General features: G+C 35.3%; 1 protein-coding gene across 1 annotated transcript in view; it reads right to left on the reverse strand.

Annotated features, from left to right (window-relative positions):
- The window catches only part of LOC142222136 (uncharacterized), a 350,911-nt gene that overhangs the window by 132,203 nt on the left and 202,580 nt on the right, over positions 1-16,128 (reverse strand). The window contains exon 5 of the mRNA XM_075292103.1: positions 15,251-15,329. Within this exon, the coding sequence (XP_075148218.1) occupies positions 15,251-15,329 (79 nt within the window). The remainder of the gene's footprint in view (positions 1-15,250; positions 15,330-16,128) is intronic.

A 16,128-nucleotide genomic window follows, 5' to 3' on the forward strand; every position in this document is an offset into this window, starting at 1 on the left:
ATTATTTTTGTTTTCTATAGAAAATTTTGTCAAAATTTCTAAAATTTGTAGAAAATATTACCCCAAAATCTTATTTTGGAAGATTTTATTTCTATAGAAACTTTTCTCAAAATTTCATTTCAATAGAAAATTTTCTCAAAATTTCATTTCTATATAAATTTTCGTTAACATTTTCTTTCTACAGAAATTATTATTAAAAATTTCTTTCCCTAGAAATTTTAGTTAAAATTTTATTTCTATAGAAAATTTTTTCAAAGTTGTATTTCAATAGAAAACTTTAGTAAAAATTTTATTTCTATAGACAATTTTGTCCAAATTTTTTTTCTATAGAAAATTTTGTCAAAATTTTATTTCTATAGAAAATTTTTTCAAAATTGTATTTCAATAGAAAATTTTCTCAAAATTTCATTTCTATATAAATTTTCGCTAAAATTTTCTTTCTATAGAATATTTCGTCAAAATTTTATTTCTATAGAAAATTCAGTCAAAATTTTATTTCTGTAGAAAATTTAGTCAAAATTTTATTTCTATAGAAAACTTTCTGAAAATTTTATTGCTATAGAACATTTTCTCAAAATTTTATTTCTATTGCAAATTTTGTCAACATTTTATTTGTATAGAAAAATGTTGTCAAATTTTTATTTCTATAGAAATGTTGTCAAAATTTTATTTCTATAGAAAATGTTGTCAAAATTTTATTTCTATAGAAAATTTTGTTAAAATTTTATTTCTATAGAAAATTTTGTCAACATTTTTTTTATTGAAAATTTTGTCAAAATTTTTGTAAAAATTTTTTCTATAGAAAATTTTGTCAAAATGTTATTTCCGTAGAAAATTTTGTCAAAATTTTAATTCTATAAAAAGTTTTGTCCAAATTTTATTTCTGTAGAAAATTTAGCCAATATTTTATTTCTATAGAAAATTTTCTCAAAATTTTATTGGTATAGAAAATTTTCTCAAAATTTTATTTCTATAGCAAATTTTGTCAACATTTTATTTGTATAGAAAAACGTTGTCAAATTTTTATTTCTATAAAAATGTTGTCAAAATTTTATTTCTATAGAAAATGTTGTCAAAATTTTATTTCTATAGAAATTTTTTTTAAAATTTTTTTTCTATAGAAAATTTTGTCCACATTTTTTCTATTGAAAATTTTGTTAAAATTTTTGTAAAAATTTTTGCTATAGAAAATTTTTGTAAAATTTTTTCTATAGAAAATTTTGTCAAAATTTTATTTCTATAGAAAATTTTGTAAAAATTTTATTTCTATAGAAAATTTTGTCAACTTTTTTTATAGAAAGTTTTGTCAAAATCGTATTTCTATAAAAACTGTATCTTAGTTATAGAGGAATATTTTGAAAAATCTACCAAAATATCAAGAACTCTACCAATCTAAGAAACAGTAAAAAATCTATAATTTTTGGTCGAATTCTAGCAACTGTGGCAACCTTGCTTATAACTTAAATTTAGATTTTAGAAGTCAATGCGTAATCCATAGTGGTGTGTACATAGGACTCATCCTGGCTGAACTTTCCGATATGCGATCTCAATTACACTTGGTGACGTGGCGCCGTCTGATCCCAAGATATGAGTGAGGTTTTGTAACCGACATTTTATTGAACATCCCGTGGGTGATAGAACGACAAGCAGTTCCATTGTATTGGTGGTGTCCGAGCAAGTAACAAATTACTATTTCTTTAAGCGGAAGTTATCAATATAATCAGCATCGTGATTGCTGTAGTATCACAATGGACTGAATAGTCTAAGTGAGCCTGAAATATAGGGCTGCCACTATACCTAACTTAACATCGTGAAACCATCCAAGGCGCTGGGTCCCAATGGAATTTCAGTGGTAATATTAAAGAGCACTCAATAATCCCAAACCGTATTACAGACACGGTTGTCACTCCAGCCAAAACATAGAAAAGTTTGTTAAAAAATTCTTTCTATACAAAATTTTGTCAAAATTTGATTTCCATAGAAAATTGTATCAAAATTTTATTTCCATCGAAAATTTTTTCAAAATTTTATTTCTATAAAAAATTTGTCAAAATTTTATTTCTATAAAGAATTTTCTCAAAATTTTATTTCTACAGAAAATTTCAAAATTTTATTTCTATAAAAAATTGAGTAAAAATTGTATTTCTGTAATTTTGTCAAAATTTTATTCCTGTAGAAAATTTTGTCAAAATGTTATTTCTACAAAACATTTGATCAAAATTGTATTTCTATAGAACATTTTCTCAAAATTTTATTTCTATAAAAAAAAATTGTAAAAATTTTATTTCTATAGATAATTGTATGAAAATTTTATTTTTTATAGAAAAATTTTGTCAAAATTTTATTTTTTTATAGAAAATGTCAAGATATTATTTTTTTTAGAAAATTTGTGAAGTAGCTATAAGTTGGATAGGAATATTTTGCAAAATCTACCAAAACATCAAGAATTCTACCGAGCAGTAAAAAATCTACCAGTCATTCGTGGAATTTAGAGATAGAAAAACGAGTCCTCGTAGAGTGCAAAAGGAAATTCCTCAAGATGGAGTGATATCTCCGGAACTGTTCAACTTCATGTTCACCCCCTCCTGACGGCATTGAGATTGTATCATATGCAGACGATTGTCTGGTATAGTGGTACCCGGTCCCTTTTTGATGGCATACATGAGAAACTTTAAAAACTTTAAACTTTCACTACATGGGCAGTAGAAGTAAGCTGGCAGTTGATGGTGAGAGTCGATGGCTTAGTAAATCTGCTAACAAACGACGCCAATAGTCTCAGCACACTGTTACACAGACAAAATTTCACCAAAATTTCTCAATTAAAATTTTGAATTTTAAAAAATATCCAATTAAAAATTTATTTGGTTCAACAAATTTTTTATTTGAAACAAAATCAATCAAAAAAAATTAATTATATAAATTAATTTTTAATTGGAACAGTTAAGTTTTTATATGACTTTGGATACTGATACTATCATTTCTGTGATTGAAGCCATTTCAATTAAAAATTAATTGAATCAATTAATTCCATAATTGAAGACAAAAATATTTTTTTGTGTACAATAATAATCACCTATCTCACTTGTCGCTATACCGTGACTGGGTGCTGTTTGCGTCTTATTTAAACTCGGTCATATGTAACATTTAAGCTGAAAATGACCATTAAGCTTATTAATGTTTAATTTGGACATTCTACGTTATTCGTTTACGCAAAAATTCGTTCATACTTCAGAAGGTTATTAAATGAAATATAAATTTTTTTACGAAAATTCTTTTTTTTTCAAGAAAATATTATTATACCCTCCACCTTAGGATGGAGGGTGTATTAACTTTGTCATTCCGTTTGTAACACATCGAAATATTGCTCTACGACCCCATAAAGTATATTATTCTGGGTCGCGGGGAAATTCTGAGTCGATCTAAGCATGTCCGTCCATCCGTCCGTCCGTCTGTTGATATCACGCTAACTTCCAAACGAAACAAGATATCGACTTGAAACTTGGCACAAAATGGGCCATATCGGACCACTTTTACGTATAGCCCTCATATAAACCGATCCCCAAATTTGGCTTGAGGAGCCTCTAAGAGAAGCAAATTTTATCCGATCCGGCTCAAATTTGGTACATAGAGCTAGTATATGGTCTTTAACAAACATGCAAAATTGGTCTTCATCGCTGCATAATTATATATAGCCCCCATATAAACCGATCCCCAGATTTGGCTTGCGGAGCCTCTAAGAGAAGCAAATTTCATCCGATCCGGCTGAAATTTGGTACATGGTGTAAGTATATGGTCTCTAAAAACTGTGCAAAAATTGATCCACATCGGTTTATAATTATATATAGCCCCCATATAAACCGATCCCAAATTTGTCCTCCGGAGCCTTTTGGAGCAACAAAATTCATTCGATTCGGTTGAAATTTGGTACGTGGTGTTATTATATGGTCTCTAACAACCATGAAAAAATTGGTCCATATCGGTCCATAATTATATATAGCCCCCATATAAACCTATCTCCAGATTTGATCTCCAGATTTGATCTCCAGATTTGATCTCCGGAGCCTCTTGGAGAAGCAAAATTCATCCGATCCGGTTGAAATTTGGAACGTCGTGTTAGTATATGCCCGCTAATAACCATGCCAAAATTGGTCCATATCGGTCTATAGTTATATAGCCGATCCCCAATCACTCAAAAATTGGTCCATATCGGTTCATAATCATGGTTGCCACTCGAGCCAAAAATAATCTACCAAAATTTTATTCCTATCGAAAATTTTGTCAAAATTTTATTTCTATCGAAAATTTTGTCAAAATTTTATTTCTATAGAAAATTTTGTAAAAACTTTTGTTCTATGGAAAGTTTTGTCAAAATTTTATTTCTATAGAAAATTTTTTCAAAATTTTATTTCTATACAAAATTTGGCGAAAATTTTATTTCTATACAAAATTTTGTCAAAATTTCGTTTCTATAGAAAATTTTGTCAAAATTTTATTTCTATAGAAATTTTTGTGAAAATTTTATTTCTATAAAAAATTTTATCAAAATTTTATTTCTATAGAAAAGTTTGTCAAAATTTCATTTCTATATAAAATTTTGTCCAAATTTTATTTCTATAGAAAATGTTGTCAAAATGTTATTTCTATAAAAACTTTTGTCAAAATAGTAATTCGATTGTGGATAGTCTTCAGTAGAAGTTTCTACGCAATCCATGGTGGAGGGTACATGAGCTTCGGCCTGGCCGAACTTACGGCCGTAAATACTTGTTTTGTTTTTGTTTTTATTGTTGAATAAAATAAATTTTTCTAACGACATGAACAAAGCGTGACTATGAGTTCATGATGTAGTATATCATCAAAAACCAATTTTAAATTTGAGTCCATATAGCCGAACATGTAGTTACCGTACGCAACCCATGTCATTTTAACATTGAGTTTCTTTCGTAATTTTATTTATAATTAATAACCCCATATAGCATGCAAATAAATGCGAAAAGATATTGACTGAAAGCGGATTTAAATGCCACAAATATTTATCCGTTCATGAAATGAAGAATAGTTTCACATTTCGATGACATCCCAGTTTCACCGATACGATACGGGAAACTCCAATATAAGCGAAAGAACAAAGAAGGATATGTAATCTGTCACAAGAATTGAAAACATTAATGCGAAAATATATTTAACGATTACGAGCGGACAATCAAGGACCCTTTTGTCTTGTATTCCCTGCGATGAATGCGATGCATAATGCAATTGTCTTTTCCTGGCAAACTGGCAAAATGGATTGGCATGGTCAGATATTGTATTGCACAAATGCACATAAAATGCAATGAGCGATTGTCATTATTTGGCTCATCGTCAAATTACGAAATCGATGAAAAATTGCAATGGGAAACCGTTCATGTTGCAATGTTGACGAACATGTTGCAGACACAGTATTTGGTAATTACTACGCATTGTCATTTTGCGGGACTAAAATACATAATGCGGATGTATAGTTCGATTATTTAATATACTTTTTATATTTCGGTATTAGCAAACCAAAATATTAATTGTCGAAAATCGCTTCATTATTTTGAAAAATATTCCCCATTAACACCAATACACTTTAGCATGGTTTTGAAGCACTTTTTGAAACACTTGTTCTCCGTTTGAGGTATCTCCAAAAATTGTATTCTGAACGTATCAATCTCTTTTTGAGGTGCCGAAAGACATTGAACTCTCATTTTACTTTTTACGTACGGGAATAAAAAGAAGTCATTTGGTGCCAAGTCACGACTATACGGCGGATGACCCATGAAATCGATATTTTGAGTGCTTAAAAATGAAGCTCGCATTGTCGTGGTGATGAGTGATCCGTCTTCCGTGTTTTGTTTTCCTGATTTCTTGGAAAGCAACTGGCAAAAAATGGTTTGTACCACCCAAAATGGTATAATTGTTAAACTGGTGCGAAATGCCCACTTTTTTCGAAAAAAAAACAGCCGATCATTTGCTTGGAAGTGCTTCGTGCATGAGCAAATTCTGTTAAATTTGAAACATTTTGAAATATCCATACAGTCTGCTATTGTTCACTTTCGGGATCATACGCGTAAATCCACGATCCATCACCTGTCACGATGTCATTGACGGGTTTCGAAGCAACGCCATCGTAGTTTTGGAGCATTTCTTTCGACAAAGACTAGTTGGAAGACGTTGGGGAATGAAGTCCTCCCTCTTTCATTGGTTGTTTACGGCAGTTGTGAGACCTGTGGCTACCTGTGAATGTCACGTCTGATGGACGATTACGAACCATCAGAATCACTTACAGAAATTTAACAGAATAAACAGGACGGTCCTTATTTACATGACTGGCACAATGAGAACAACGTCCACAGCATCACTAGAGAAACTGATGGGAGACTGCCCACTGAATCTGCATATCAGAAGAACTGCGGAGATGATACTCATGAGGCTGAATAGCCTGGACTCGCTCGAAAACGTGGAAAGAAGACACACGGAACTCGTTGCTTCAGTTGTACGAGATATTAGAACGGCTCAGCATGTATATGGCGACTCAGTATGTATATGAGGGATAGTTGAGATCGATTATACCAAGTATAGAGGAGTGGAGATAGAGGAGCATACATTTTGGAGACCTGAATATTTATACGGATGGTTCGAAAATGGATGAGGGCACCGATAGTGGTATCTACTGCGAAGAGTTGGGGGTCAGGGATTCAAGTGGAGGTAATTGTCATTGCGAATGCTGCGGAACTTCTGTTGATGAGGAGCGATATCAGCTTCTTCATCGAAAGTCTTGCTGTCTGACTGTCCTAAAGATCTTAGGAAATCCCAACATAACGCCGAAGGAAGTCAGCCGTTGTCGTAGAGAGTTTAGAGGTCTCACTGAACAGCATAACATCACTCTGTGCTGTGTACCTGGACATTATGGAATAATGGTAAATGAGGAGGCGGATGTGCTGGCTAAAGAAGGCGCACGCGGGACGAACAACATCGTTATAGATGTCTTCCCCCGCTATGTTTATGTATTTACATGATCAATGTCAGATACGATGATTTATGGAAGGAACGTTGGACTTTCTCTACGACCTCCGAGCAAACCAAACTGATATGGGACAACAAACGCCTTAAGAACTCTACTTTTCTGATGGCGACTTACAGAGATGATCTGAGAGCATTAATACGCATCATAACAGGACACAATAGACTTGGAAAACACATGGTAAGGATTGGCTTAATGACTGATGATATTTGTATATGGTGTCTGGTGTCCAGAGGCAACGGAAGACTCCTACCATTTTCTGTGCTAGTGGATAATGCTATCCTTTAGAAGGGAGCCACCGTGGCGCAATGGTTAGCATGCCCGCCTTGCATATACAAGGTCGTGGGTTCGATTCCCGCTTCGACCGAACACCAAAAAGTTTTTCAGCGGTGGATTATCCCACCTCAGTAATGCTGGTGGAATTTCTGAGGGTTTCAAAGCTTCTCTAAGTGGTTTCACTGCAATGCAATTAGGTCCCTTGCAATGCAATTAGGTCCCTTGTCATTGAGCTTAACATGGAATCGGGCAGCACTCAGTGATAAGAGAGAAGTTCACCAATGTGGTATCACAATGGACTGAATAGTCTAAGTGAGCCTGATACATCGGGCTGCCACCTAACCTAACCTATTATCCTTTAGAATAAACAAGATACTGGTCCCCTTTTACTTTCAGGATATAAAGGATGTACAGAACTGCAACCTGAAGGATATACTTGCCTTTATTAAGGCCACGATATGGAAGACCTAGAAGGCTCTTTCTTTGGAACTCGCCTGCAAACTCAAATGATTGATGAGGAGGAAGAAGAGCAACTATGAGGAAACACAATGGATCAACATGATCTAAGTGGGATCCAGCCCCTTTTTGCTATGGGCTGGTTTCATCCTCCATAACCTAACCTAACTTAACCCACTAATACCCAAGTGTGTCTCAATCTCACAATAGGTCACATGATGATATTGCAATATCAATTGGCACACAGCATCAATGATTTCCAGAACAACAACTGATTTTGGATTTGGACGACCTTAACGAAATTCGTCTTGGAGTGAAATACGACCTCCGTTGAATTCCCAATACCATCAATGAACATTGGTCCTTGACGGCCCGTCATCTCCAAAAATTGAATTAACTTCATCGAGGCACATTTGTTGGGTTAACCCAAAAATAATCGTACGAAAATGTTTACGATTTAATACTATTTTAGGCTTGTAAAAGGCTTACCTTATATCCATAAAAAAACATTATCAAGTCTTCCAAATTAACCGAACATCTGCTTTGAAACACTGTGCCCAGTGTTTGCAAAATGTTACAGCACAATTGTTGACTGATAGAGCCTTGCCGCGTTTTCATTGAAATCGCCAACAAATATTGATCGATTGTCGATGAACAATTCATATTTATGCAATGATTTCGCAAGGATAATACTTTTCATTTGAACCTAGGGTATAATGACCACTGCCGAGTGAACGAACGTATATTCGCTTTTTCGTTTATTTGCATCCCATTTCATAGTATTGGCATTTACTTTATGGATAACGAAATTGTAATTACATTATGTCGAATAACATTTCGGTGAAATTTAATTTAAATTTCTTGTTATGCCACCAGTGGTCAAATTATTTACAATTATTGTACATTAAACACTAATTGCATAACAATAATAATAATTATAATAATCTGTCACTGCTATTGGACAATATAATGGATGTGTAAGCAGTGAGTGATAACATATTGGATAAATTATAAAAATAATTGGTAGTTTTAACTATAACAACGCTTACGGGTGAAATGATATTTCTTTGAAAATCATCAATGAATGGAGTGAAATATTTACCCAATTATGGTTGTTGAAATAAATCATTTAAGGACATTTGCTTAATGTTAATATGAGATGTTTACGGTATTTTCTGTACGGACCAATAAAAACCGGTTTTGTTTATATGTTTCGGTGTAAAAATTATATGCTTGGGTACAAACATATATTAATTTAGAAAATTTGTATAAATATATATATGTTTAATAAGTCAGAGAAAGCGAGAGATAATAGAGCAAAAGATAAAGATGGCGACAGAAACAGCATTGAAACATTAGCGGGAGTGGCTCTGCGGTATTTTGGCCTATTTCCGGCGACTCCTCGGCTTTAGGTATTTTGTAGTACCATGGCTTTAGGACATTTTTCCGATAACATTCGGCATTTTGCAATGAATACAGTGGAACAGTGACCACCTGCCGTTGCGGCTTCCAACACCATTATCATCGGCGTTATCCTGAGTTCTAGTGGCCAATCCAGACGGGGAAATTTTTAGCTAAAATTTTTTGCAAGTAAATCCTATGCTTTAGTTTGTTCAAACACTATTCAATTTGAAATGGTTTTTTTTTTTATCGGAAAACCCCACATTAGGTAACTGGACATTTTCCTGAAAGCGAAACAATTCCTTGCCTCTTTGAAGTCAAACTTTTTTTTATTAATCCCTACTCGCAATATGTCCAGTTTTTTTTTTCGAAAAACAAGTAAGGAAAGTCTAAAGTCGGGCGGGCCCGACTATATTATACCCTGCACCACTTTGTAGATCTAAATTTTCGATAACATATCACATCCGTCAAATGTGTTGGGTGCTGAATATATAGAGGTTTGTCCCAAATACATACATTTAGATATCACTCGATCTGGACAGAATTTGATAGACTTTTACAAAATCTATAGACTCAAAATTTAAGTTGGCTAATGCACTAGGGTGGAACACAATTTTAGTAAAAAATTATACCCTTTACCACAGTAGTGGTATATTATACCCTGTATCACAGTAGTGGTGAAGGGTATAAAAACAGTTGATCATTTGCTTGGAAGTGCTTCGTGCACGAGCAACTTCTGTTAAATTTGGAACATCTTGAAATACCCATACAGTCTGCTGTTGTTTACTTTCGGTATCATACGCGTAAATCAACGATCCATCACCTGTCACGATGTCATTGACGGCTTTCGAAGCAACGCGATTGTAGTTTTGGAACATTTCTTTCGAACAATCGACACGAGTCTTTTTGGAATGTGTGCTAGTCCCACTAATGGGGGAGGAAAATGATGGGGTATAAGGACCCACAATTTCAAGGGACGAGATTGAGTCTCTCAAAATCAGCTAAGTACTTAGGACTCCAGACTGGCTGGAGAATACGGCAGTTAGACTGAAGAAGACCTACGCGGCACAGTATGCGTGCTGATTGGGGAACGTTGGGGAATGAGGCCCTCCCGCTTTCACTGGCTGTTTACGGCAGTTGTGAGACCTGTGGCTACGTATGGATGTCACGTCTGGTGGACGATTACAAACCATCAGAATCACATACAGAAATTCAACAGAATAAACTGAACGGTCCTTATTTACATGACTGGCGCAATCAGAACAACGGCCACAACAGCAGTAGAGGTACTGATGGGAAACTGCCCACTGAATCTACATATCACAAGAACTGCGGAGATGATACTCATGAGGCTGAAAACAGTGGACTCGCTCGAAAACGTGGAAAGCAGACACACGGAACTCGTTAGGTTAGGTTATGTGGCAGTCCGATGTATCAGGCTCACTTAGACTATTCACTATCACTGAGTGCTGCGTGATTCCATATTAAGCTCAATGACAAGGGACCTCCTTTTTATAGCCGAGTCCGAACGGCGTTCCACATTCCAGTGAAACCACTTAGAGAAGCTTTGAAACCCTCAGAAATGTCACCAGCATTACTGAGGTGGGATAATCCACCGCTGAAAAAATTTGTGGTGTTCGGTCGTATCAGGAATCGAACCCACGACCTTGTGTATGCAAGGCGGGCATGCTAACCATTGCACCACGGTGGCTCCCCACGAAACTCGTTGCTTCAGTTGGACGAGATATTAGGACGGACTTTATGGCGACTCAGCATGTAGATGAGGGACAGTTGAGATCGACTATACCAAGTATAGAGGAGTGGAGATAGGGACGCATACATTTTGGACATCTGAATATTTATGCGGATGGTTCGAAAATGGATGAGGGCACTGATAGTGGTATTTATTGCAAAGAGTTGGGGGTCAGGGATACAAGATGGATAACGGATGCAGCATATGTCAAGCTCACGAGTACATTTTCTACCACTGCAGCTTAGATTTCTATTAAATCTGGCTTTCACATTTCGCATCATTTCTGCGATTGTTAACGTGTTTTTCGTCCACTTTTTGGACCCGATACAACACATGGTAACGAGCAATGGTACGAAAAACAAAAGATTTACTTAGCTAGTTGTGATTTTTCAGCTAAATATGAAGCAATCAAACTATCACGCTTGAATAATATCACGAGAAACTTTATTTCTTCTAAATTCAATAGATCAAACTGCTTTTGTTAGCTTGTAAACTTCACTGAAATAAATTTAGCAACTTCCAGACGTGCGGTTTGGAAATGATAGCAACCTGAAGTTGGTTGTTATATATATATCAGTCACCCTGTATATAAAACCATTACAGTTTTCCCACTGGCCATTTGCCATCTTGATTTCATTATCACGCCACTAGAGGAATTCCAATAGATTTTACTTCTTCTAAAATATGTAAATAGTATCTAATCGTATTAACCCTTAAATGCACACTGTATCTTTTAAGATACAACCAGAAAAAATTCTTACGTCTTAAAAAGTTGGCCGAATTCTATGAAATCAAGTTTGTTGCATTTACAACATCATAACGCTATTTCTTAAAATATTTCTTTCTGGAAAGTTTTTAGTACTTCTGAGTAATCTGCAGTCAAAATTGAAAATCAAATTTTAACCAAAAATTCAGAAAACTGCAGATTGGAAGTTAAATAATATTTACCATAAATGAGAGTAATGTTGGTAAAAAAAAACTGTGTAGTGTAAAAATATCTCTATTCCCTATTATCTACTACAATCAAATTGTTTATTTTTAAATAAAAACTTGCGCACTGTACTTTTTAAGATATCAACACTATTTTTTCAAAAAAACACATACATTTTTTTTTTGAAAAAAATGCAGATGTTCTTTTTATACCATTTTACATATTATATATTTTTTTCGGAGGAATCGGTGCTCTTGTGCATTTAAGGGTTAAGTTCTTTTGGATATTCATTTGACCATGTAGCCATATTAGATAAATATCTAACTGATCAGCGATTTAATTGAGATATTTGGTCTACTAATGTTTTTGGAGCTGGGCTGTAACATGGATTACAACAGGTTCTATTTTCCTTGTTGGGAGCCACACGGGAGCAATGCCCAGCAAAAAATTTTGGAAGTTCTTCCAAAGGCACAACTTTAAAAGCACTTCCAAAAGATGCACTCCCAATGATTTTCTTTATTTTAACTACCCAGGAAGTTCTCTTAATTCAATTTTTCATAACTTGGTTTTTTCATATTTTGATCGATAATTTTAACTTTTTTGTTTCAAATAGGTTAAAAACAGAGTAAGAATTCATAAAATGGTACAAATCATTTAAATTTTGTCGACAAAAATGCTAAATCCAATCTGAAAAAATTGTGAATTTTTTAATATATTTCAGGTCAAATATTTCCGACAAACGTTAGAATCCATTAAAAATTATAAAAAATTATAAATATTATTTATTTGGCAAAATACCACAGAATTTTTTAATTTACATTCAAAACATTGAATTCGGATCACACCTAAAGAAGCGATGCAGATTCAGTGCAACGGACTTCCGTCCTATGACAAGCCCATGTTAAATTCATCGCTTCTGCGTCAATTTTGCATCACTTCCGGATCCAAAAAGAACATTTTCATTACTTTTTTGGCAACGCTTTTTTGCTGGGTGGTTAGTACGCCCGTCTTGCATACACAGGGTCATGGGTTTAATGCCAGTTTTGATCTAACACCGAAATGTTTTTGAGCGGTAATTTAACCCTTCTCAGTAGTAATGGTAACAATTCTGATTGTTTCCAAGTTCCGTTCTCAGGAATATGAAATGCTGTTCGGACTCGTAGGTCCCCTGTCATTGAAATAAACATTAAAACGGGAAGCACTCAGTGATAACCGAGAAGTTCACCACTGTGATATCACTGAATAGTCTAAGTAAGCCTGAAATATAGGGATGCCACTATAGCTAAGCATACCTAACCTGATCCTGACAACTTACAGACGGACATGGAGAGCATAAATAAATTAATATTTCAATATATCACGCAAGAGTTTATTACCCCACGAGAAAAGGAATAATGCCGGATCGTTACAGGGCCAGTGGTAGTTCTTGTCGAAACATAGAACTACCCCATAGGCAAGTCCTCGAGAACCAGCCTGGCACAAACTTTTGGGAACCTGTTTCAGTATGACCATCGGAGTCGCGCCAAAAAGGATAATTTAATTTCAGTAAATGCCCTACGGGAAACGGATCAAACACAGGACTGGTACAGGACTAGTCCCTGGTGTGCATGGACTTAGTCCTAGTTCTGGTCAAGACGTATGGAAGGGACCGGTCACTTTAACATGGGTTTGTCATTGACGGGGTAAATAAACACTTTAGGACACGCCTTGAACTCGTTCCTAAGGACACGTCCTGGGGCATTTTAGTAGTAGCACTCCATAGACAGGTTCTTATGAACAAGTCTCGACAAACTCTTAGAAATCTGTTTCAGTTTGGTTATCCGAATCGCACCAGAAATGAAAAATGTTGAACAATAGGTTATTCTGGTAATTCTACTTCACTAAATGTGTAGATATGATAAGATTTTTATATTAAGCGAGTATGGAAATCATTAAGTTATCATTAATTAAAAACTGCGACAAACTGGATCACCGGTACCAGTCCTGTGATAGGCCCGTTATTGACGACTTGCACCAATTTCCATAGGATTAAGTATAGCTTAAAAGGTGATACGGTCAAAATTTGGTCAATATAAACTTGACGTATTTCTTTCAATTTTGCATTTAAAAAACCTGAACACCCCTCATTTTGAAGGTGTGTGTGTGTAGAATGTTGCTCCTATTTTGATTTTGGAATTCACTCTTCAGTTGTCAAAATGCCGTCCAAGCAAGAAGAGCAGCGTATCAAAATTTTGCTCGCGCATCGCGAAAATCCGAGCTACTCGCACTCAAAGGTGGCAAAATCGCTAAAAGTTGCCAAATCAACCGTTACAAATGTAATTAAAGTGTTTGGGGAACGTTTGTCGACAGCCAGGAAGTCTGGATCGGGGGTAAATCGAAAACCGGAAGCCGCTGAGACGACAAAGAGAGTTGCCGGTAGTTTCAAGCGAAACCCTAACCTCTCTCTCCGAGATGCCGCAAATAAGCTGGGTGTATCGTCTACAACCGTGCATCGAGCCAAAAAACGAGCCGGACTATCCACTTACAAGAAGGTAGTGACTCCAAATCGAGATGACAAACAAAATACGACGGCCAAAGCGCGATCCCGGAGGCTGTACACGACGATGCTGAGGAAGTTTGACTGTGTGGTAATGGACGACGAAACCTACGTCAAAGCCGACTACAAGCAGCTTCCGGGACAGGAGTTTTATACGGCAAAAGGAAGGGGAAAGGTAGCAGATATTTTCAAGCACATAAAATTGTCAAAGTTCGCAAAGAAATATCTGGTTTGGCAAGCCATCTGTACCTGTGGCTTGAAAAGCAGCATTTTCATAGCTTCCGGGACTGTCAACCAAGAAATTTACGTGAAAGAGTGTTTGAATAAACGTCTGCTGCCTTTCCTGAAGAAACACGGTTGTTCCGTACTGTTTTGGATTTGGCATCTTGGCATTACGGCAAAAAGGCCATGGAGTGATACGCCGCCAACAACGTTCAGGTGGTTCCCAAGGACAAGAACCCTACCAACACGCCAGAGCTCCGCCCAGTTGAGAAATACTGGGCTATTGTCAAGCGGAACCTAAAGAAGACCAAAAAACTGCTAAGGACGAGCAGCAGTTAGTTCAAGGCAAACTGGCTTTCTACGGCGAAGAAGGTGGACAAGGTGGCTGTACAAAATCTGATGGCAGGTGTCAAGCGTGAGGCCCGGCAATTCGGATTTGGAAAAGCGAAAGCCTAACTGAATATTTTTCCTGAATTTTATACTAATTGAACTTGAAAAAGAAATTTAATTTGATTTTTTAAATAAACGATTTCACCGATTTACACGCGTTTCCCTTGACCAAATTTTGACCGTATCACCCTTTATTATTGTCTTTAAACTTTGCATAAAATTTAAAAATAATAATTTACTCACCTCATTGGTTTCATTAATGCCTTAACATCGTTAGGATATTCTATCATCAATTTGAGCTGTGTCCCGCCTTCCTTTTGTACTGGAAATAAATGAAGAAAACGCAAGAATTAGAAAATAAATCATGAATAATGTTAATTATTATTTCTGTAAGGAAGTCCGTTTATTAGGTGTATATCAGAGATGGTCCGAGTAGATTTTCTTTTTGTTTTCTACTGTCAGTAAACGTCGAAAACGTCATACATCAGTATAAAACATAGTAAACGTCGAAAATGCTTAGAGGATACTTCGATTTTTTATAACATTCTAAGGCTATGGTCACACTAGACAAATATTTGACCAAACTGAGTGTCAAACATTTTTCCAGAACCATTCTCCAAATATCTGGATACGGTTTTTGAAAAATAATCCTATCATGATGTTATATATCCAATAGGAGGTAAAGATGTCCGCTGGTTTGGCTGTGGCGACGGAACCTCTTTAGATTTCTGTCAAATATTTGCCCAATGTGACCATAGCATAAGGCATATTGAAGAAATTTAGATTTCTAATAATAATATTTTGAAATTGTTATTCAAAAGTAATTTGTAATTTTTCGAGAGAAACTGGCATTTGAAAAACTTCGAAATGCAACGCGTTTTCAAATTGTTGAAACTGTGAAAATTGTCACGGCAAACTTAGGATATACAAAGTCTACAACGCGTAGGCATACAAAATGCTAACCACGCCGACTTAGATTTGTATACTCGTATAACCCTACTTTTCATATGGTTAGGTTAGGTTAGGTTAGATGTCAGCCCGATGTATCAGGCTCACTTGGACTGCTACCCGATTCCATGTTAAGCTCAATGACAAGGGACCTCCTTTTTATAGCCGAGTCC

The sequence above is a fragment of the Haematobia irritans genome, chromosome 1, assembly GCF_050003625.1.
Source record: "Haematobia irritans isolate KBUSLIRL chromosome 1, ASM5000362v1, whole genome shotgun sequence".
Lineage (NCBI taxonomy): Eukaryota > Metazoa > Arthropoda > Insecta > Diptera > Muscidae > Haematobia > Haematobia irritans.